Source organism: Rattus norvegicus, chromosome 1 (assembly GCF_021556685.1).
Source record: "Rattus norvegicus strain SHRSP/BbbUtx chromosome 1, alternate assembly SHRSP_T2T, whole genome shotgun sequence".
Lineage (NCBI taxonomy): Eukaryota > Metazoa > Chordata > Mammalia > Rodentia > Muridae > Rattus > Rattus norvegicus.
Genome location: NC_141534.1, coordinates 26,846,215 through 26,869,210, shown reverse-complemented (window position 1 = coordinate 26,869,210; position 22,996 = coordinate 26,846,215). Strand labels below are relative to the sequence as shown.

Below are 22,996 nucleotides of genomic sequence, written 5' to 3'. Positions count from 1 at the left end.
CTCTGGGCTTCTTTTTTGAGCAGGATGATGTGGCTTTGAAGGGTATAGGCCACTTCTTCCACAAGTTGGCTGAGGAGAAGTATACCAAGCGTCTCCTCAAGGTGCAGAATGATTGTGGGGGTAGTGCAATTTTCAAGGATGTACAGAAGTCATCTCAAGATGAGTGGGCTAAAACCCAGGAGGCCATGAAAGCTGCCTTGGCCCTGAAGAAGAACCTGAACCTGGCCCTCTTGGATCTGCATGTCTTGGGTTCTGGTCCACACAGATCCTCACTTACATAATTTCTTGGAAAGCCACTTCCTGGATAAGGAGGAGAAGCTCATCAAGAAGATGGGCAACAACCTGACCAAACTCTGTAGGGTGCAGGGCCATAACCAGTGCAGACTGGCATGGCCCAGACATCTCTTTGAGCACTTCACTCTCAAGAAGGACTAGACCTCTGGCTCCCTCCTCTGCTCTGCACCAGCCACCTCAGGACCTCCACCTGAATGAACCTCTAAAACCACTGGGCAGCTTCATAACTACCCTGGAGACTCTCCCAAGTCTTGGACCAAGTAAAAATAAGGCTTTCTGAAACAGGAAAAAAACCCAAGAGGATAGATATCATAGTTTAAACACTTACACATCAAATTCAAGGACAACCAATTTTTTAAAAGAAATACTACTTTAGGTAAGAACCATACGTAATGATAGTGGATGACTTCAATACCTTTAACTCACCAAGGTCATACACACAAAGTGCAAACAGATAAATTCTGGAGCTAAATGATACTATAATAAAGTAGGCATCTAGAGAACATTCTACTCAAATACTAAAGATTGTACTTTCTTTGCAGTAGCCTATAGAACTTTCCCCAACATTGACCACATATTAAGACACAAAGTAAGTCTTGGTAAATCTAGGGAAATTAAAATAATGCTCTCTATCCAATCTGCCACCCCATGAATTAAAGCTGAATATAATCAACAATAAAAACAGCAAAAAGCATATAAACTCATGGAAGCTAAAGAATTTACAATTGAATGAAAATTGAATCAAGAAAAAAAATCAAGAAGGATATTACAACCCTTTAGGAACAGAATGAAAATGAAAATGCAACATGATAAGTCACAATGAAGGCAGTTCTAAAAAATTAATACCAGTAGCATCTACATTGAAAAATAATCTGGAAAGGTGTTAATAACTTGGAATGCTCTAGAAAAACAAGAAGAACTAATACCACAAGAGTAGATAGAAAAACTAATTAAAGTTTTGCTTGAAACTTATGAAGTAGAAACAACAAAAACCACACAAAGCATCAATGAAGTGAAAAGGTGGTTCTTTGGAAGAAATCCATAAAATTGACAAATAGTTACATTAATTAACTTAGTTACCCTAATTAGTTAAATTAGTTAAGTTAACAGTTAAATGAACTTAGTTAATCAAATGGGAGAGAGAGAAGATTCAAAATAATAAAACTGAGACAAAAAGGGAAGCATCTTAGTAGATAACAAGACATTCAGATAAGCACAAGTACATATTTTATGATACAAAACCACTAAGCATGGAATATTGTCACATAGAACTTGCGAGTCAGCAACAGCTCTCTAATTGGATTTGAGTCCCATTCAACACGAGTGGAAAATCATTCCCAGTACTGCAAAGCTAGCCAAGTACCTAATGCTAGTGAGATCATGGATCTTGGAGAGAACCGATAAGTACTATTTTACTAAATTAGCATAATTCCAAAGTACTTTCTAAATGTTTTTCCTTATTCCCATAGGCAATTCTCAACCCTCGTTTAGGAAACTTTGCTTTGGGACAGACAGAGACAATTTACAGAAAACCATACTGATGAAAATGTCGAATTGTAGCACTCAGTCTTCAGTACACATCAACCACACAATTCCTATAACAAAGGTTCAGTGGGAGAGGAGTGATTGTAAGTCAGAGAAACGGAAAATTAGTGTGGGATTGTGTCTTTTGAAAAGAACAGAAGCTAAATCCACGCGGCCTTGCCAATGTGGTTGGCTAAATATTAGCTAAACAAGGACAATCTCAACAGACTTGTTATCATAGAATGGAGAAACTAATAAGGTCTCAACCTTAGAAAAAGAACCATAGGCAACTACAGAATGTTGAGAGCAGGAGAAATAGTCTTCTTTAGGAAAGAGCACATCCCTTGGTTATACAAGACCAAATGGTCAGCTTTGCAAACATACACATAAAAGGTAAATTATAAAGACCGAGAAGCTTGTGAATATATTTGTGGATACACATATACAAACACACAAACACACAGATTAAAGAAAAGAGGCTATGAAGTTGAAAAAGACAAGATATGTTTATGTGGTATGAATGGAGGATTTAGAGGGAGGAAATGGAAGGGGAAAATGATGTCATTATATATCATAATACCCCTCCCCTCAAGTTATATTGTTTAAACTTAAAAATTCTGTTTCCCACTAACTGGAAAACCTAAAATAAATGAATGCATATTTGATATATAAAACCCACCAAAGTTAAACTAACACTGCTCAAATTACAAAAGAAACTGAAGACACATTTATAATTTTAAAGACATCATTACTATGCTGATAAAAAAACAAAGACCCCACAAAAATTATAGACACATTCCTTATGAGCACAGATGCAAAAATACCCAATAAAATACTTGCAAACTAAACTTAAGAATAAATCAAAAAAGATTATCTGCGACGAACGATCTGGCTTCATTTCCGAGGTCTGGGGATAGTACAACATACATAAACCAATAACTGTAATTCACCATGTGAACAGATCACAAAGCAGAAAACAGTTGACTGTCTCGTTAGGTACCTTAAAGGGCCTTTTACAAAGTATACCATCGTTTCATGATAAGGGCCTGAAGAAACTAAGGATTGGAGAGACTTTCCTTAATATAATAATGGCGACCCGCAACAAGTCATGGATAACATCATTCTAAAGGAAGATAAACTATTTCACTCACTTTTATTAAAAATCATAAGCAAGGTAAAGATGTGCTTTCTCTTCTTACCTGTTCAATATACTGCTCAAAGCTAGAGTAATAAAGCAACTGAAGGGAATACAGGGATGCAAATAGAGAGATATGGCTTACAGACTCCCCAAGAAAACTTCTGTAGCTGATAAAGAATTTCATCAAAGTAGCAATATACAAAATTAAAATGTATGCATGGACACACACACACACACTGCATGTAAATATATGTAAACATGAAGAGAGAGAAATCAGAGAAATATCTTCTGTACTATCTCCAAAACAATCTTGAAATAACTCCAACAAATCATGCAAAAACGCTTGCATGCTAAAACCTAAAGACACTGAAGAAAAAAGTTAAAGAAAGAAATTGAAATGGACATTAAAATTTGAAAAGATCTCACATGCTAATGGATCAGTAGGATTAATAGTTTGAAAATGGCCATTTTATACCTTTAGATTCAGTGGAGTCTCCATCAAAATTACAAAACAGTTTGTCACAGAATTTGAAAACACAAATTAAGGTTCATATGAAGACACACACACACACACACACACACACACACACACACACACACACACACACGAACACACGCAAATCAGGATAGCCAAAACAATTCTAGTCTACTGGATACATCATGACTCGATATTTTAAATTATACTAATCAAAACAACTTGGTATTGGCATAAAAAGAAACACATAGAATTGAAGACCCAGATATAGTTCCATATACCTACAGATACCTGATTTTTGAAACTGATTCCCATACAATGGTGGAAAGACAGCATTTTTTACAAATGGTACTGGTCAAACTGAGTAGGAGGATGAAAATAGATGCATATTTATTACCCTTCACAAAATCCAAATAAATTAAGGATCCCAACATAAGACAATATACCTTGAACTTACAGAAAAGAAAGTAAAGAATATATTCATTGGGATAAAAAGGGATTTCCTGATAATAAAGATCATTAGACTTCCTGAAACTTAAAAGTTTCTGTATAGCAAAGAAAACCATCATTCTAGCAATGAGACAGCCCACCGAATGGGAACAAATCTTTACCAATTTTTTTTATATATGCCGAAAGCTAAAAATATATAAATGAGATAGACAACAATTGTCTGACACAAAGTCAGAAAAAAATCAAATTTAATTTATGTATGTTAATATAACATAGAAAACAAATTATAAATATGTATATTAATTCAAGGCAAAGTAGTATGAGATAATAGGCAAATGAAAACCAAATAAACTTATTTTTATAGGGTAAAATTCTAGGAAAATAGTGAAGAACTATGAGTTCAAAAAGAAAATTAACTCTGTAAAACCTGTAATCCTTAAAAAAAGACTAAGTTTTGCTTTTCATTTTGTGATTTTTTTTCTGACTTTGTGAGAATTGAATGTTAAAGTGTATATTACATGTGACTTATAGTTATAGTTATAATTTTACACAGCTCATCAAAACAATACAGTTTATAATAAACATGGATCGAATGTTATTAAGGGCAAATTAAATTTTTATTTGAAATAAATTTGCTATTAGTACTAGAATGAGACAACTTGACATGATTCATATTTTAGTATATTGCTTGCTTGTAAGCACTGAAAAGTCTTGTTCTTAAATATCAAAGTAGTGAGTACATTGTACGACGTTACCCAATTTATGTAACTTATTCTAAACTGCACGTCACAATTTACACATTCTCTATCACAAAAATCATTTCAAATAACCTGCCAACTGGCAAATCTATTAGGTTTTCCTTCTACTTCAATGAAAGCAAAGAAATGGAAATTGCTCAATTTGCAACAATTTCTGGGAAATGTATCAAAAACATGACAAAGATCTAATGAACAGCTATTAATCATACTCCAGAATCTCTTAAAGGAACCAATCCTGATTAAATTGAAATGTTTGTAAACGTTGACAGATTATTGACTCTGTACTTGTGTCATTTCATATAATATAATGTTTTGTTAATTTAAAATGTGTGCTCTCAGTTATCTTTAATAAGTTTTAGAGCTATAGATGTGCTTCATTTCCTTTGTAAAAAATGGTTAAAGACAATTTTACACTGAAACACATCAGACAGATTAAATTTAATATCAGTAATTCAGTTTAGGTAGATGTCATAGCTTATGGCTCACAGCTGTGATCCCAGCACTTGGGATTATGACCGGGTGGATGGCCTGGAGTCTAAAGCCCTTCTGGCCTACAGAAAAAGATCCCATTTCAAAATAAAATTTAAAAAGAGAAGAAAACAAAAAAGTATTTCTTATTTTTACACTTTAATACATATAAAATGGGTATTCCCATGACAACCATATAGACTCCAAACATAGTTGTAGCTAAGAACCAGCTTATTCCACATCCCTGGCCATCCTCATAACCCAAACATTCTTATAACACTTAATGCATATTTCCTTCAATATCCTAGTGGCATGAACATTAGGACCCAAATTTTAACAACCAAATCAATGTAAATAAGTGTTTCCAGGTTAAAGGAGACATAAGTTGTAGCACGCACAGTATTAAACCCATGCACTTGTGTGTACCACACACATTGGCAAGTTGCCAGTTCTCAGAGAGTACTCCAGCCCAGATTCTAAGAATCGTGGATGAAGTGTTCCAAAATAGTAAACTTCCCACATCCCTGATGTTCCCAGGAATATCTGATTGCAACAACTGTCAAATGCAAATTATTAATCTACAATAATTGGGATAGCTGGGACTCAGTGATTTGGAAAAAACATGTTTCATTTATTATTTTTTATTTAACTCTAGTGTGCTGAATAATGATTTCATGCACACTATGAAGCACAGAATTTTATGAACAGGGAAGATATGTATCTCACAGGACAATTGCTATATTTTTAGTTGAGAGCCATACACCAGAATGAAAAAGCATTTTCTAGTCTTCTGAATCCCTGCTAATTTGTGTATGGTTTCTAAGCCACCTCAAATGACTTTGGGAAGCAGTAGGCTTATTTACCTTTTTACCAATGTTCTCTGCTAGTCTTCTAAAAGAATATTCATCAAGCTGCCATGCATTTAGAAGTGTGTCGGATGTAAAGGAAATAAAGGAAAAGAAAGTCAGGCAATTTTGGTTGCTGTGGTTTATATTAAATTTAGAATTATTGATTCTCTGGATGTGGCTACAGAAACAAGTGACTAACTGGCTTTGTTTTCCAATGAGTTTTTTTTTTTTTAATTCTAACATAATTTCAATAAATGCAGTTACTTCCATTATTATAATAAATCATTTCTCGTAAAATAACATTTGTGCATGTTATATATTTTAACCATGGTGCTGCTTACAGGAGTGAAGCTAATTTGTACATAATGAATGTGAAACTCATGGCCACCAACTCTTCTCCCCCATGGGGACATAGCTAATTAATCATAGCCTTCTTTGCTCGGACAGACTGGAGTTTTGGATTTCAGGAATCTATCACTCATCAGCTGGAAACAGCATTCATGTTGAAGGTTGTTTCCTCTCCGTACTGGTAGAGCACATCCAAGGTCTTTGAGCCAACTATGCATGTGAATGAAGGCTTTTAACCTGTTGTGCTGCCTCAGAGGATGGTGAGGTGGTGGAAAGCATGGATTAATGTGAGCATGCTTTCTGTCCTTGGTTCTGTCAGCCACACGCTGCTTGAGAAACGGTCTGAATCTGTTTGTAACACAAAAACAACATTTCCCAGGTTGATCTCCTTCTTGCTCTCCCTACACATAATGTGTTTTGCGAATGCCGAGATTTGAAAAACATTCTTTTTTGTTGTTTTTTTTTTTTTTAAACTGAGTACACCTGTATGCCTTTTGAATTCAACAGGAGTAGGAAGCTAGAAGACTGACACCCGGCTCATCATTCGAGTTTTTCTGCCTCGTTTCTGCTCAGTTGGAGGCTGTGTGACTAATAGCCCCTCTACTCAATTATAGGGGTATTATTTTTGTCATTTTTTGGCTGTAGATGGGAGATATCTATGTGTGCAATGCAAATTTGGGCTTTGTGACTGCTCCTTCCAAAATCAGTCAGAAGTTGATTGGCAGAAAACCTAACAATGGGGTAACAAGTATGTGGGGGTTCAGGAATCTGTGAAAGAAAGGCTGAGCCATGGCAGAATAAAAGAATGAGAGGTTTGGAATTAATCAAGAGCAATAACTGGAAGAGCGGTGTATGTGGAAGCAGATTTGAGCCAGACGTCCTAGAGGCCAACTTCAAAATGGATGTAGACAAGAGTAGGAGTTTAGCTGACTTTGCTGAATATGGGATGAGAGTGAGAAGCAAAATTATGCCCCAAATTGCATAAAATATATTCCTGCTACATCCTCTGATGTTTTCTATCTGCCCTAGTACCTTCAAGAGTCTGCTTCCATTTTTGTTGTGACATCCTCAAGTATAGAACTTCAGATCTGTTTCTCCAGAAACCAACAGGGCCAAACATCAGAAACTGTTTACTACAATTAATAGAACTGGATATTTGATTGTCTGAAGCATGATATGTGTGACTCAGTGGGGAGGAACAGATATATTCAAGACAACATTTTATCCCTTAATCATTGCTGCAAAAGTTATCATAATGACCAGAGGTAAATGCGTTCATAAGGCAGAGAAAAATGTTCAAGGTAAGCCCTTAGGGGCACAGCACACACTTTTTAGCCCAAGGCTAGCTAAACAATAGCAAGCCCAAAGAAAGTATATAGAACCTAGTGATGTACCTGCTAACTATTCTGAACTCTGCCGCAGTCAGAGCTGAGAAATAACTGCTGTCCTCAAAGGAGGAGCTACTGAAAAGAGAGGAGTTGAGGGATGCCAGTTCTCCATTCTGGAGACAATATAGAGGCTTTTATTTTTTTTAAATCTTCTCTGCATTATGTACACTTGCCTTTAAAGATGTTCTATGTATTACTGTGTAATATATATTTTTTGATTAGTATGTCACCCTTGTATGCAAAATGTCTCTGAATGCAAAATCTTACATTGGGTTTAATAAAATAGTGATTGTAATTACATACGCACACACCACAAATGCAAGTAGCTTTCTAAAAGGGATTATTTATAAGTACACATGTACATAAATTATTTCTTCGTATTAACTTTGGGCATAGGTGGAATTTTGACAAATTGGAGGTTTAGTACAAATGATGAGGGCGTTTGCACAGGAGGTGTACTTTGTTTAAATCCTCTCTCTAACATATTTGTGGGAAGGCATTTTATCTGTCTCCTAATTTTCTCATGAGATTCTGCTTTACCTGACTCTGAAAAATGAAGTGACTATGGAGCCATCATTTCTGTCTTACCTTAATTTCCCAATAAAACCGCCACCAAAGACTCTCTTCATTAGAGACATGTCTTGGGTTGGAGCAATGAAAGAGAACATTCCATGTCGTCGTTACTCAGAACATTAACTGCTAAACTTTTCTGAATCTCTTCCTATCCTGGCTTGGTTTGTTTTTGAGAAGAGGATCCCTGAAAACCAGGGTGCTTGAAGATCAGTAGTCCCTCTTGATGCAACCAAGACAAAGTAAATTGAATATATGATGGATATACATGGGAAGCCATGGTGACTACCCAATAACCTCTAAATTTAACGTAGACTATCTGTATTCTTAGAACATGTGCTTTGGTGCCCATCACAGTTGACATTTCTATGGTTACAACTGCAAAGTCACCTGAAAAGGGACAAGATGTGGTGATTCAATTTCTGGAAAATCTACACCTATTCTTAAAGAAGACATAGATATTTCTCTCATATCTAGCCTGTCTCCCGTCTTCATTTACTTTAGTCTGTATCTATGATCTCCCCAGCCTTCAGTAATCTAAAAGCCCCATTTCAGGTTCCATTTTTGGTTTTTCAGAGAAGGAACCTCCCTCTATTACTCTGTCAATGTAGTGTTTAAGCAAATGGTTCTACAATGCCAAGACAGAAATGAGTTCATCTAATGTGGGCTAAAAATGCTAATACTTTATGAAAGAATACAACAGTTCAGGTTTTCTAGGAACTAGGGTTCTTTGCAAAATTTTATAGTTCTTTCTTGGGACTGAGAGAGAGGAATTATAAGGATGAGCCCTACTGTCTGTGCAGGGGTATGCTAGTGTGATCTTCCACATCCACTATGATGTCAGGCATGGCTATCCATGACCACTGGGATGGAGGTGGCACCATTAGCCTTGTTTCTTATGTGACAGTAGAACCACTAACACAAACACAAGTTGACACATACAGGAGGTGTTTTTGTTTGGATTTGGTTTTAACTTTTGAGATCTTGTCTAGGGATATAGCTCACAATCACCTTGGACTCAAAATCGTAGCCTTCCAAATATGCCAACCTCAGCCATGTTCCATGATTCTTATTATCGATGTTTATAAAATGTTTACTAACACAATGCTATCGTTTTTTAAAAATCACATTTTGCTTTGGGTCTTGTTACATTGCCTTTTGTTTGTTTTTGAGACTAGGTTTCTCTATGTAGGCCTGTCTGTTTGGGAACTTGTTCTGTATTTTCCTGTTCCTGTTCTGAGTGCTGGGGTTAAACTCATGTACCACAATGTCCAGTTACAATATCTTTTATCCTAGTATAAAGTTTTATTTTTATTTTTTTTAAATCTAGAGACACTGTTCCTCATAATTCAGTTTTGAGCTAATATTACCTTCACAGTAATTAGTCAAAGAAAGGTTAAAAAAAAAAAACTAGCTTTCCTCGTTGCTAACAAGTTTAAGTTAGTGCACCTCAATTATAGGTCTACGTAGAATCTAAAGAAAATATATATGGTTCTCACATAGGCTTGTGAATTCTTGTATAAGAAAGTTTTCAACTGTAAATCTCACAGAATCACACAGTTAGGTTTCCTAAATTTATTCAGGGAGAGTTAGTTTTTATTTGAATTTTTGTCCTAATAATGAAAATAATTTGTATAACATAAGCATATGAAATACTAAGTGAACATTGATAACCTTACTGCCTCTTGATAAATGGAGGGTTCTTTATTGTTACAATATGAGAGTATAAAAGCATAGAAGTACACTCTATTGAAAGTATAAAATGTTCTGAAAAATGAGGGAGAATAGAAAGTGATAGACCTGTGAAATCTAGAAAGAGTATAGATAAAAACAGAGGAAAATCCTGTGCTAACTGTATATATACTACATATTAAACTCTTTCTTCTTAGGATATAATATATATACATATATATATATATCTTTCTTCTTAGAACAAATGTGAGATATGGTCCCATTTTAGTCTTCAGAAGAGTCTACTACCAATGAAATAATCAAACATAAATACCCTTAATCAGAAAACCAAAAAAAAAATCTACATACATTCCACATCAACATATAGTCCTTATACACACTGTGTTTGCCCAGAAATAAACAATTCCAGAAACACAGAAGGAGTGATTAGTTGTCAACACTTACTGCGAGGACAATCTGGAGGGAACTATGAGCCACTTCTATGTATTGGTACTCCAGAAAACACCCTGAGACAGTGATGTATCGATGGTCTTCTGGAGCCCAATCTGGGGCAGGTGTCACAGACGTCACCATACATCCTGGTCCATTCTCCATCCACCAAGATCGGTGCATTGAAATATTAAACGTCAGGATAAGGTCTGTTTCCTGCAAGAAGGCAATTTGTAAGGATGAGCAAGACTAAAGGTAGCAGTGTATTTGGGATGGACTTATTTCTGTTTCTTGTTTGAAGAGGTAGGTTCCTTCCTGTCTCCTAGTGTATGTTATAGGCACTTAACTACTTATGTAATTATGTGCATGTAGATTATACTTTTGACTGACCATAATATTATCAGCTAGATTATTATTGGTATTTTATTACTATTACTATTATTATTATTATTTATTCCTTTTAGAAAAATTACTAATTATTTGAATGAACTATATGATATAGTAGAGTTCTCTTTGGGATGGAAAACATCGTGAACTCAATGATTTAAATCATACCATTGGGTGAAATTGGTGCCATTAAGCACCTAAAGAAATGTTCAACATCCTTAGTCATCAGTGAAATGCAAATCAAAACAACCCTGAGATTCCACCTCATACCAGTCAGAATGGCTAAGATCAAAAACTCAGGTGACGACAGATGCTGGCAAAGATGTGTAGAAAGAGGAACACTCCTCCATTGTTGGTGGGATTGCAAGCTGGTACAACCACTCTGGAAATCAGTCTGAAGACTTCTCAGAAAATTAGACATAGTACTACCTGAGGGGCCAGCTATACCATTCCTGGGCATATACTCAAAAGATGTTCCAACATATAACAAGGACACATGCTCCACTGTGTTTATAGCAGCCTTATTTATAACAGCCAGAAGATGAAAAAAAACCAGATGTTCCTCAACAGAGGAATGGATACACAAAATGTAGTAGATTTACACAATGGAGTACTACTCAGCTACTAAAAACAATGACTTCATGAAATTCATAGGCAAATGGATGGAACTAGAAAATACCATCCTTTGTGAGTAACCAAATCTCTCTCTCTCTCTCTCTCTCTCTCTCTCTCTCTCTCTCTCTCTCTCTCTCTCTCACACACACACACACACACACACACACACACACACACACACAAACCCCACCTAACAAACAAACAAACAACCCCAAATGGTATGCACTCACTTACTAGTGGATATTAGCCTAAAAACTCAGATACAACCCACAGACCACATGAAGCTCAAGAAGAAGGACGACCAAAGTGCAGATGTTTCAGTCCTTCTTAGAAGAGGGAACAAAATATTCATAGGAGGAGATACAGAGACAAAGTTCGGAGCTGAGACTGAAGGAAAGACCATCCAGAGACTGCCCCACCTGAGGATCCAGCCCATATACATACAGCCACCAATCCCAGACAATATGTCTGATGCCAAGAAGTGTATGCTGACAGGAGCCTGATATAGCTGTCTCCTGAGAGGCTCTGCTGGGTATGACAAATACAGAAGCAGAGGCTTGTAGCCAATCATTTAACTGAGAATGGGGTCCCCAATGGAGAATTTAGAGAAAGAATTGAAAGAGCTGAAGGGGTTTGCGACCCTATAACAACAGCAATACCAACCAGAGATCCCAGGGACTAATCCACCATTTAAAGCGTATATACATGGACAGACCCATGGCCTCAGCAGCATATGTAGCAGAGGATGGCCTTATTGGGCACCAATGGGAGCAGAAACCCTTGGTCATTTTAAGGCTCGATACCCCAGTGTTGGGGAATTTTATAGCAAGGAGGCAAGAAAGGATGTGTGGGTCAGGGAACACAATCATAGAAGCAGGGAGAGGAGGGATGGAATAGGGAGTTGATGAATGAGAAACCGGGAAAGGGGATAACATTTACATGTAAATAAAGAAATATCCAATAAAAAATAATAAAATGATACCATTAAAAATAAATCTGACTCACTTTTTTTCTCTTAAAATACTTATTTTTTCACATATTTTAGTTCTCCAAACTTGAATTGTAACTTGACTACATTTACTTCAACACTGAGGCTAATGGTAGGAATTTTTAGGAACTTTTAATATACATACTATAACTTGTTTTTTCCCTTTCTACCAAAACTTAGTCCTGTTTATGTATACACATGTGATTGGGTCTAGAAACCTGCATATACTAAAATCCTAAAAAGCTCATGTTGCTTTAACTAAATGGCAAGTGGTCTAGTGAAGAGGCCCCAGAGTGTGGGGAGATCTGGTGGGAGTGGGGGTAGATATGGGAAGAGAAATAGTCAGAGGGCTGTCTGGAAGGGGTTAACAAATGGACCATAAAAATATTAAAGAATAGAAAGAACAAAGCAAAACAAAACAAAAACCATGCATAGTCTTTGAGTGTAGAGGGGACACTGTATTAGCAAATCATTGTCTTCAACCTTGTCAAGTTGTATGGTAAAATTTTTCATAAAATTTCTCAGAAAATGTTAGTGAATTATAGGCTAGAGATAACCAATTCACAGTTCTTCAGATGAATTAGGTGGTACCCAATGTATTTCACTGATCATATTCACATATTCAGGTGTTTATGGCGCATAAACAGAAAGAAGGTACAAGAGAAGGCATTGTGCACATCCCAATTCTCAGCAAGTCGTGAGGGATGCCCTGCGTGGGAATTGTATTGTTGGTGGTGTGGAGTCATGTGATAATAGGAGAAAATTACTCTCATTGCAGGGTGAGGTGCTCATCCCTTGGCATGAGAAATTTCATGTAATAGCTGGAGATCCCAGAAACTTAAAGGTGGGGTCACCTGGAGAAAGTCAGGCTATGGTATCACCATCTCCCAGGTGGCAATGGCAAAATAAAGAAGACAGTTTCTCTTCTTCGTAAGGCTATGGAGAAAAGCTTGAAGAATTCCTTGGGAACTTGGAGAAAGAGAGCTGGCAATTGACTCAGGATTAATAAGTTTCAAAATAAAGCCCACAGCCAAAACCACCTGTTAAGTGGCCACACAAAACGTGGTGATGTCTCTTGGGAGGCAAGTCTATTGCTACAGAAGATGGGTCCAAAGTAAAAGAACTTTGGGAGTAATGTGTGGTAGGTAGAGAGAAAATTGACTGTGCCTGTTTCCTAATGTTTTACAAGAAGAATAGACATTTTGTTAGCAGAGCAATAGTAGATGAATCTATATTGCCTCATATTTGAAGGAAGAAAATTAATATAAAAAATAAAGCACATAAACTAACAGTCATGTGAATGCTGCTGAGAGAGATTAGGCAAGAGTATTTTTGAAATGCCAAAAAAGCTACCATGAATAAGTCAACTTGATCTTCCTCCAGAGCTCTTGATACTTATATAGCCTCCCTGACATGTTAACTCTTCTCTGCTGCTATATCAGGCCTGGAGAAATGAGACCAATAATTATGAATTAGGAAATGTGTGGTTATGAATGACCGAAGGCAAGCACAGTCCATACATATATGGCCTTTCCTGTGGGCTCAGTTAACTTTGAGTGAAACTGGAGCATCTTATGACAGTGCTGGAAAGCCACCTCCCTTTTATTTAGGATATTATTTAGGAAATGATAATGTCTTTTGATGCATTCTTATTTAAAAGAAACAGGAAGTCTCATATCTTTGATCGAGTTGTGACAGAACCAGAACCTAAACAATGGATAGGTTGGACAGGTTTTCAGGGTCAGTTATGGAAGAAAGAATGCTGTTTCCTGCTTCCTTTTCAGTCTTCCTCATTCAATATTTGGTTACCAAAGAAAACCAGGTGGATCACTAGTGATCAGGATGAAAAAGAAAATGTCCTGAAAGGTAATTAGGTCAAGACTGAGACAAAAGAGCAGCTAAGTTCACACAGTCCACAAATAACAGAGTCTGGTTTCCTACTAGCTAGTGATTTCTAATGCAGTTAGCTTAGGGTCTTAGTAATCCTCCTTTCTCTCACAGGAAATCATTTCCAGACAGGGCTTCCAAGTGAAGGAGAGGGAGAGAGGATTTTCATGAAGCTCAAATATTAGCCATTGGAATTATTGAGGCAGGACTTATTCTCATATAAAAAAGGAAACAAGTTAGTAAACAATTACACATAAGTTTGTTGGGGATACTTGTTGCTTTCAAACAATAACTAGGGCCCAGATAATGATTCTGAGAATCTACTTGCTGGATAGCTCCTGAAATATGGGCTGTCATGACTTCGCAGTGAAATTCCTTTGTCACTGGACACTCAGTACGCCAGTGCAGTTGGTCTCTACCACTTCAGAAAGAACTACACTAAATCACTGATGCAGGCAGAGTGCATGCTCGAGATCCTCTTTGATCAGCAGCAATAATTGATTCTCTATCTTATAAATATTAATATAAGTGGAGAGGAGGAGAGCACTGTCATATTCACCTGTATGTCACTGAAACAAAACTAAAATGTAAGAGGTAACAGATGCAATAATGGTGTCTAGGAAGCCAAAAACCTGTGCTTGGTGGTACTGGGAGCTGGGATTTCTATATGCAAATTTGGAAAGAGAGCAGGTCAACCAATAATGCTAAACTCTGACGGCTAAGGATTATCAGAGCCAGAGTGTGCCGATGGGAGGCACTGTGTCTCATTTCTTTCCTTTTTGTATTATCCATTTTATCGCCTGCTATTGGCATAGAGTTTATTTCCAAAAAATAATGACCAAACAGCATCGTTTGCCCATAGTTTCTCCATCTCTCTGATTTCTTCTGCAAAATAATCATATCCATTTGTTTGATATTATTTCTTGTGGTATTTATTTTCATTTTATTCATATTTTGCCATATTTGCATTATTATATTATCACTTAACTATTTATCCATATGTGCCCCTGGAAGGTGTAAGAATGTGCTTAGGCCACAGAGTTCTCTCCTTTAAACAATTCTGCATAATTTTCTCTAAAATTTGATTAAATCAATAGTATAAAATTTATGACCATATAAATATTTTTATGGCTGAGCTGAGTTGTGAATTATGAGAGCAATTTCTTTCTTATATAAAGTTTGTCCCAAGAGTTAATAATTCTTTCCCATCAAAAACATACTTTATTTTTTGAAGTAGTTTTAGGTTCAGAGGGAAAAAATGAGCTGAAAGAGTTCTTATCTCCTCTCAGATGCATAATCTTCCCCTTGCGAACATTCTAGACCAGGGTGTTAGATTTGTTGCAGTCTGTAAGCCTATGTTGAATATTATTATCATGCAAGGTTCCATTTTTCACTGTCTTCATTTTGACACACAGTTTTTGGCCTTAGAAAATGAGTGGTGACACGAACCTGTCACTCCAGTGTCAGAGAGAGTCGGTGCCATTCAGAGGCACTTTCTGTGTCTCACAGGCTGTTCCAGTCACCTTCCTAATGGATGGGAACTGCGGTGGGTTTAATTTCTTAGAGAACACTGCATCATTACAATATTGACTCAGAATACAGTTGCAACTGTAGATGGATATTTCAGATCGGCTTCATTTACTTAATACCACACATTTAATTTTTTCTTTTCACCACCTAGTTGCTGATTTCTTAATACTGAAGAGGATTTCATTGTCTGTGGAAAACACAGTTAATTTATCTTTTCAATCATCTGAGGGACTTCTTGACTGACTTAGGGTGTGGACACTTATGAAAAAAGCTGTAATAAATATTCATTGTGCTGGGTTAATGTGAACTAGGATGTCAAGTGTTTTAGTAAATACTGGAGAGGATTACTGTGGGGTTACATGGTAAAGGCATGTGAATTTCTGCAAGAAACTACCGCATTGTCTTTCAAGAGGCTGCACTGTTTGAAATCTCCTGAGCAATCAATGCTCATTTCTGTGGCTCTACATCCTTATCAGCATTTAGTGTTTCCTTTTGCCTAGATTTTGTCTGTTTTACATGTGGATGCCCAATTTTTCCATCTCCATTTGCCAAAGTGACTTTTCTTTTCATTACATATTTTCTATTGTTTTATCAAAAGTCAAATGCCCATATTTATTTTAGGCTCTCTGTTCTGTTCCCTTCATTTCTCCATGTATTCTTTCACTAATACCGCAGTCATGATCAATGTAGCATTATAATAAATCTTGAACTCAGAATGTACTAATTCTCAAACTCCTTTTTAAATGCCACGTTGACTTTTCTGTATATTTTTCCTCCCAATATGCGTTTAGAATTAATTTGTCAATATTCACAAAATAACATTCAGAAAGTTGAGGGGGCTGAGCCTGTAGAGATTTATATCTAAACATATTGAATCTTCATTCCAATGTATATTGCTTTCCTTTCCAGTTACTTAGCTCTCTGATTTTCCCACCCATTCTGTAATTTCCTCTTTTTTACCCTGTATTCACTTTGCTGTCGTTATTCCTGTTTTTAAGTTTGGTGTAGTACTATTGTAATTTGCATTTTGCTTTTAATGTCTCATTTCATTTGGCAATTGTTGACATATAGGGAATCAGTGATTTTTATGTACTTCCTGGCAGGCATTTTATAGCTGCATAGTATTAGAATTTAAAGAAAATTTCTATAATTGTCTATGAACAAAGACAATTTTATTGTTGCTTTCCCATTCTTCCACCTTTATTACACATTCTTCCTTAATAACTTAACTAGAGGTTCCAGTGAAGCTGAGAAGTGAGACCTAAAGTTCCTGAGATGCAGCTGTACACGGGGCTTATCAGCGAATTAGAACTACAATGGTCGTAGAGCGGTTGGAATGCTACAGGTTCAGATCTTAATGCCAATTATCTTGTGCCATCTTCAACCTCATTAGCATGTATCTATCGACCATTTTGTATAATTCCCAGCATCTTTGTGACTACGAAGGTAAAACATTTGGAATGTATACACAGAGCTTCTTGATTTTACCAACCACAAAGCTAAGAATTTCATTAGATAGCATTTGATACAGCAATCTTTCTTCTTAATGTGGCTTGCCTACCTGACATACCTACTAATGTGTTTGTTAAGGGTCTCAATCTATAACTTTATTTACTCTGTTACCATAAACTTCATGAAACTGTTACAGTGTTAGAACATGGAATATGGGGGCAATCCAAACCTATATAGTTCCAGCACATGATCACTCAAAATAAACTATCTCTTATCCCCTTTGAGAAGTATGTATTTTTTACATTGTCAAAATGGATGGGTAGACAATGGTAGCTTAGGTTCGGTCTTAGAGATAATGGCTTTAATTCCTCTTTTACTGATAAAATGATATTATCTGTTGGTATTTTTAGATTTGTTCTATCTAGCTGAGCCTCACTCTATTGCTAATTTGTATTTTATTTATGTAAATCATGAATGGATGTTGGGTATCATCAAGCTTTTCTTTTCCATTATGATAATGTGTTTTTTTTCTTTAACCTTGTAAAAATGTGTTCTAGACATGAGATACAAAGTGGAATTTAGATAGAACGGACCGGAAGATGAATATAGCCAGTCATTTGCTACTGAAAGAACACAGCCTACTTTAGGAATGTTAGTCATACTTCCAGGAAAAAATTAAGTAGAAAGAAGATATATCAACATTTCACAGTTGACTCAACACATCATCCAGGACTCAGCCTTATCCACCTACTCACCTCATGCTTTCTGTGGTATTAAAGGCCAAAGATCTGTACATAGACACCAAGGAGACTTAATTTATCTTGCTACCCTAGCTAACCTAGCTATCCTAGCTAAGGTTCCATGAAATGAATCTTGGAATGGTATGCTTCATTCTTTAGTCCTTGTAGGAAGCTTTCTCAATAAGCATACTGATATGTTGTATTATTTTAAGTCATTTTAAGTATTGAATCAACATTACTCTACTAAGATAATTCACTCTTGTTCACGGTCTGTAATTATTTTATTCATTATTAGAACTGATTTTTTAGCATCTCATGTAGGCATGTTGACACAGCAGTGGTTTTTGCAATGTCTTTTGATTTGGAATTGAGGTAATGCGAACTAGAATAAAGAAGGACAGTATGTTCCCTGATTCTACCTTCTGCAAGAAGCAAAAGTTAATTGATAAAAGTTCTTTACTAAATGTTGGGACAAATTAACCAGTGAACCCCTTTAGGCTGGGTTCTTATCTTGAAAATCTGTTACTGATTGAATTTTTGTTAATAGATATTGGACTTCATATCTATTCATCATTTAGCAAATTTATCAGGGCAATTGAATTTATGGGTGCAGAGTTATTAATAACATTACATTGTAGCCTCTTTCATTGTCTATAGATGATCTATAATAATATTCCTGTTCATTTAGGGTATTAGCATTTGTTCTCTCTCATGTTCTCTTTCTCTTTCTTTCTCTCATTCTCTCATACATACAAACACACAGACACATCACACACACAGACACACACACACATTCTATACTGAATTCATTTACACTATTTTTCAAATAGAAAGCTTTTCATTTTATTGTTGTCCTCTGTAGATTTCTTATTTTACCATTATTGATTTTTCTTCTAAATAAAAAATAATTTTCTTCTTAATTTGGAATTTGTTATTCTTATACTGATATGTTAAATAAGAAACTTACAGTATTGATTTTAGGTTTTACTTCCTAGCTTTCTGTGCTATAAATTCCCTTATAAGTAGTTAAAAATTTTCCTGCATTCCATATGTTTTTCTAATTTCTTTCAATTTTAATTACTTTAAGATATTTTAAAATTGTATATATATATATACATATATATACATTACAGGCATATGTTTATACATATACACATGTATATCAATATTAAATACAATATTATATATAACTTCAAAGTACTCTGCACAGTGCACATTCTTTTTAAACTGATGAACAGAATTGTAAAGACTAATTCAAAACTAATTTCCCCATGATAGCCTATTTTAAGTAATTCTGATTTATTTTTATATGTTTGTTCTTTTGCTGGGGGGACCCATGACCTGGAAAAGCCCTGGATTCAGGTGCCTTTGGGCTCCATAGCGTTTTTAATGCATGTTTACTTATTATTATTTTGAACCAGATCAATATTGTATTGATGGTCTTATAGGCCTACATGTATATTTCTCACTATGACATTTCTTCCTTACAAACTCTCCAATATACCATTCTCTATTTTTTCAAATTCATGGCCTCTCTTGTTAATTGTTGCTGCATGGTCATATGTTTATGTATATACACATATGTTCCTAAACATTACCTCATCATTCCACACAAAGTTATTGATACGTGTTTTTTAGGTGTGACTGCTTCATACTTGACAACTAGTTGATGGTTCTTTCCTTGGGACAATCATGTCTCCCCTTTAAGATTTCCATAGTTTTCTTCTTCTTCTTCTTCTTCTTCTTCTTCTTCTTCTTCTTCTTCTTCTTCTTCTTCTTCTTCTTCTTCTTCTTCTTCTTCTTCTTCTTCTTCTTCTTCTTCTTCTTCTTCTTCTCCTCCTCCTCCTCCTCCTCCTCCTCCTCCTCCTCCTCCTCCTCCTCCTCCTCCTCCTCCTCCTCCTCTTCCTCTTCCCTTTCCCCCCTCCTCCTCCTGCTCCTCCTCTTCCTGCTCCTCCTCCTCCTGCTCCTCCTCCTCCTGTTTATGTAATGTTAAGACCTTGGGAACTTTCCCTCATTTGTTTTGTCATTGGTGTTCTTATTCAGCTCATGTTTCAGAAACCATGTTGGTGAGACTTTGTGGGCTTGGCTTCTGACATTACTGGGAGACACAATCTCACAGCAGAAGCCCTGATCCTCTGGCTTGTAAAACCTTTCTTCTCCCTCTTCTGAAATGCTCCCTGATAGCTGATGAATAGAAGTAAATATGATACCCGATTAATCAGAACTGAATCCCTCTTAGGTAAGATGCCCAGTTTCTTGTACCTGTTCAAGATAGCCTTACTGTTCACCCCAGCTATTTTAAACTTGAGGTAGAATACAGTTTAGACGGGCTCTGGCCAATATTACTGTAGAAATTTGACTTTTTCAATTTTACAATATAATTTTTCTCTCACTGCTTTCCAGGTGTAAATTTTCCACTACCCAGTGGTAGATTTTAGAGAGTTTGGGAGTCAAACCTGTAAAATGTTATTGTAAAAATCAATAATAGCCCATTGTCACAGGTTAAGTTCATCTTCTTGAAAACATAGTGAGCATGCTATGGATAATTGTTCAGAGACAAATAAAACACAGATGGATGAAGAACGTTGACTTATCTCTCTACTATGTTCTAGTATTTTCCTATCATTTATAATCTGCTACCCTTTGTCTACAAATTGTTGAGGTCAATTTGTCTCCCCTATTATAAGGTGGAAAATATTATTTAAGTCTTTATTCAATAACTCAATAGCTTTCTATTTCTAGTTAACTTGAAATTGATGTCAGTTCAACAAAAGTTTCTCTCCCCTACTACAGTAGTTCAAGTACAATTTTTCTTGCCATTTTAAAAATAAGTGTCAAGAGTAATTTCTCTTGAACACTTCTCACGTCTTTTCTTATCTTATTTCTTCTTTTGTAATGCAAAATACATCGTCCATCGCTTCCTTAAGAATAGGTGAATGATTTTAAGTTTAAATGTGCTTTTTATGTCTTTTTATATTAGTTAATATTTTAGCTGGATATATTTCTTGTTTGAAGGTCATTTTTCTCATAGAATGTATGGGTATTTCTTCATTATATTCCAGCTTTAATCCTACAGTTAGAAAGTCTTATGCCAAAACAAATTTAGGAAACTTCTGCTGAATAGCTACAGTTTGTTTAGAGAACAAAAGATATCTACTAGCATTAGGTGAATGCTTTGTAAAATTCATGGAGATTTGAGCATGTACTAATCTGTAAAGTGCTATCTTGTAAACTTCCCTTTGAGCTACAGTTCTTCACAATTAATAATGGATAACAGCTCTAGAAGAAATTATGTCATAATGGAAATCCGAGGAGCTTTTGAAATTGACCAAGTGGGATGGACTGGTTATTGCATTTTCTGTAGATTGGATCTGAAATAAAAAGAGTATTTAAGACTTAGTACCCAGGATGATAGTATTGGAAAGTGACAGAGAGTAAAAGGTTGGATCATTGTGGACATGACCAGAAGATACACTGGTTCCTTCTTTCCATTTCTGCATTCTGACCACATAGTTTGCAACTTGGCTCCACCGTAACACCTCACCGTCAGAGGCTACCATGGCATAACTTCAGAAGCACTGGAGCCAGGAATAGAGAGAGCTACGGCTAGAAGATGTAATGAACCAGAGGTCCCGATTAGATGGAGGATCTGCCAAGATCTGCCACTGGAGGATTTAACCTAGTAAGGCTTGCTAATTAGGATGTTAGTAGTTGGGTCCAGCGATTGAGTTTATGTTTTGATTTTAATCTAAGTTTGTATGGTGTTTTCCTTCATGTGGCGACTCAACTGAGTTCCAGAGAAAGTAGGTGTTCCCTGCCTTCCAGACTGCTCCTTCCTGGTTTCTCTCCTCTGAGCCTCCCTGATCCCGGATAATCCTCTCATGGGATAGCCTATTGAGAAATCTTTGTGGAGTGGTGGAGCAGAGGCGAGGACTTTAAAAGTTGTGGCTTGAAAGACAGGAAGGCAGGATGGCTTCCTCGTCTGTCAATGATGATGATCTTACTATCCCCAGAACTGCTATAAATAAGATGGTCAAAGAGACTCTCCCTAATGTCAGGGTGGCCAACGATGCCGAGAGCTGGTAGTGAACTGCTCCTCTGAATTCATTCACCTTATATCTTCTGAAGCCACAAGATTTGTAACAAGCCAGAAACGAAGATAATTTCACCAGAGTATGTCATTCAAGCACTAGAAAGTTTGGGCTTCCTGCAGGAGTAGGTGCCTTCTTTTGTAAAGACTTCAGCCTATAATTTGGAGCAATTAAGCATAAATATCAGGTGGCAATCTAGGACCTGAATATGGCTTGATCAATGGCAAAGGTGTTTGGTTTCTTTGTCTTGCAATAGCTAATAAAATTCTCTCGGGGGAGGAGAAGTGAAAGACAGGTCAGCACGGCACTGGGTTATAAATCAGATTGAAAAAAGAAAAAGTTTGGGCTTTTACTCTTACATCGATGAAGTAAAAGAACTCTTATAGGAATTCAAGACAGTAGCATTAAAAAGATGAAAGACCAGTTTTCGTTTGGAAAACCTTGGCATTCCTGAAGAAGAATTATTGAGAGAACAGGAATTATTTGCAAAAGCTAGGCAGCAACAGCAGAATTGGCTCAACAGGAATGGCTTCAAATGCAGCAAGCAGTTGCAACACGCCCAGCTTTCTGCAGCCCCAGGCAGTGCATCAAATCAGGCAAGATCTTCACAAGATGATGAAGAAGATGATGATATCTGACATTCACCATCTGGGCTTCTGTTTCCTCTATAAGGAAACAGTGAAAGAAATGCATCTTGGTGGACTTACCATTGGTATTTTAGAGACATCTGCTGTTAGGTTTCGACTACTCTGCTATAGATGTAAAACTGTCACTTTGGAGTATTGAAAATTTAAGATTAAGTATAATATCAATTTTGAATTTGTCATGGTGTTTCTGGAATCTTAGACCAATGTGACCCTTTATATTTGATCAATAAACGGTGTTACAGAGAACTTCAGGTTTATAAAAAATACAGTGAAATTT

General features: G+C 36.3%; 1 protein-coding gene and 1 pseudogene across 3 annotated transcripts in view; one reads left to right on the top strand and one right to left on the bottom strand.

Annotated features, from left to right (window-relative positions):
* Nkain2 (sodium/potassium transporting ATPase interacting 2) overlaps positions 1 to 22,996 on the bottom strand; it is a 1,205,517-nt gene that overhangs the window by 203,936 nt on the left and 978,585 nt on the right. For 2 of the 3 annotated variants that reach the window (NR_197310.1, NM_001432842.1), the window contains 1 exon segment: positions 10,398 to 10,598. Coding sequence is in view for 1 of the 2 variants with exons in the window: in NM_001432842.1 (NP_001419771.1) it covers positions 10,398 to 10,598 (201 nt within the window). In the remaining variant the exon portion in view is untranslated. 3 annotated transcript variants of the gene reach the window in all.
* On the top strand, positions 21,951 to 22,751 carry Dr1-ps1 (down-regulator of transcription 1, pseudogene 1; annotated as a pseudogene).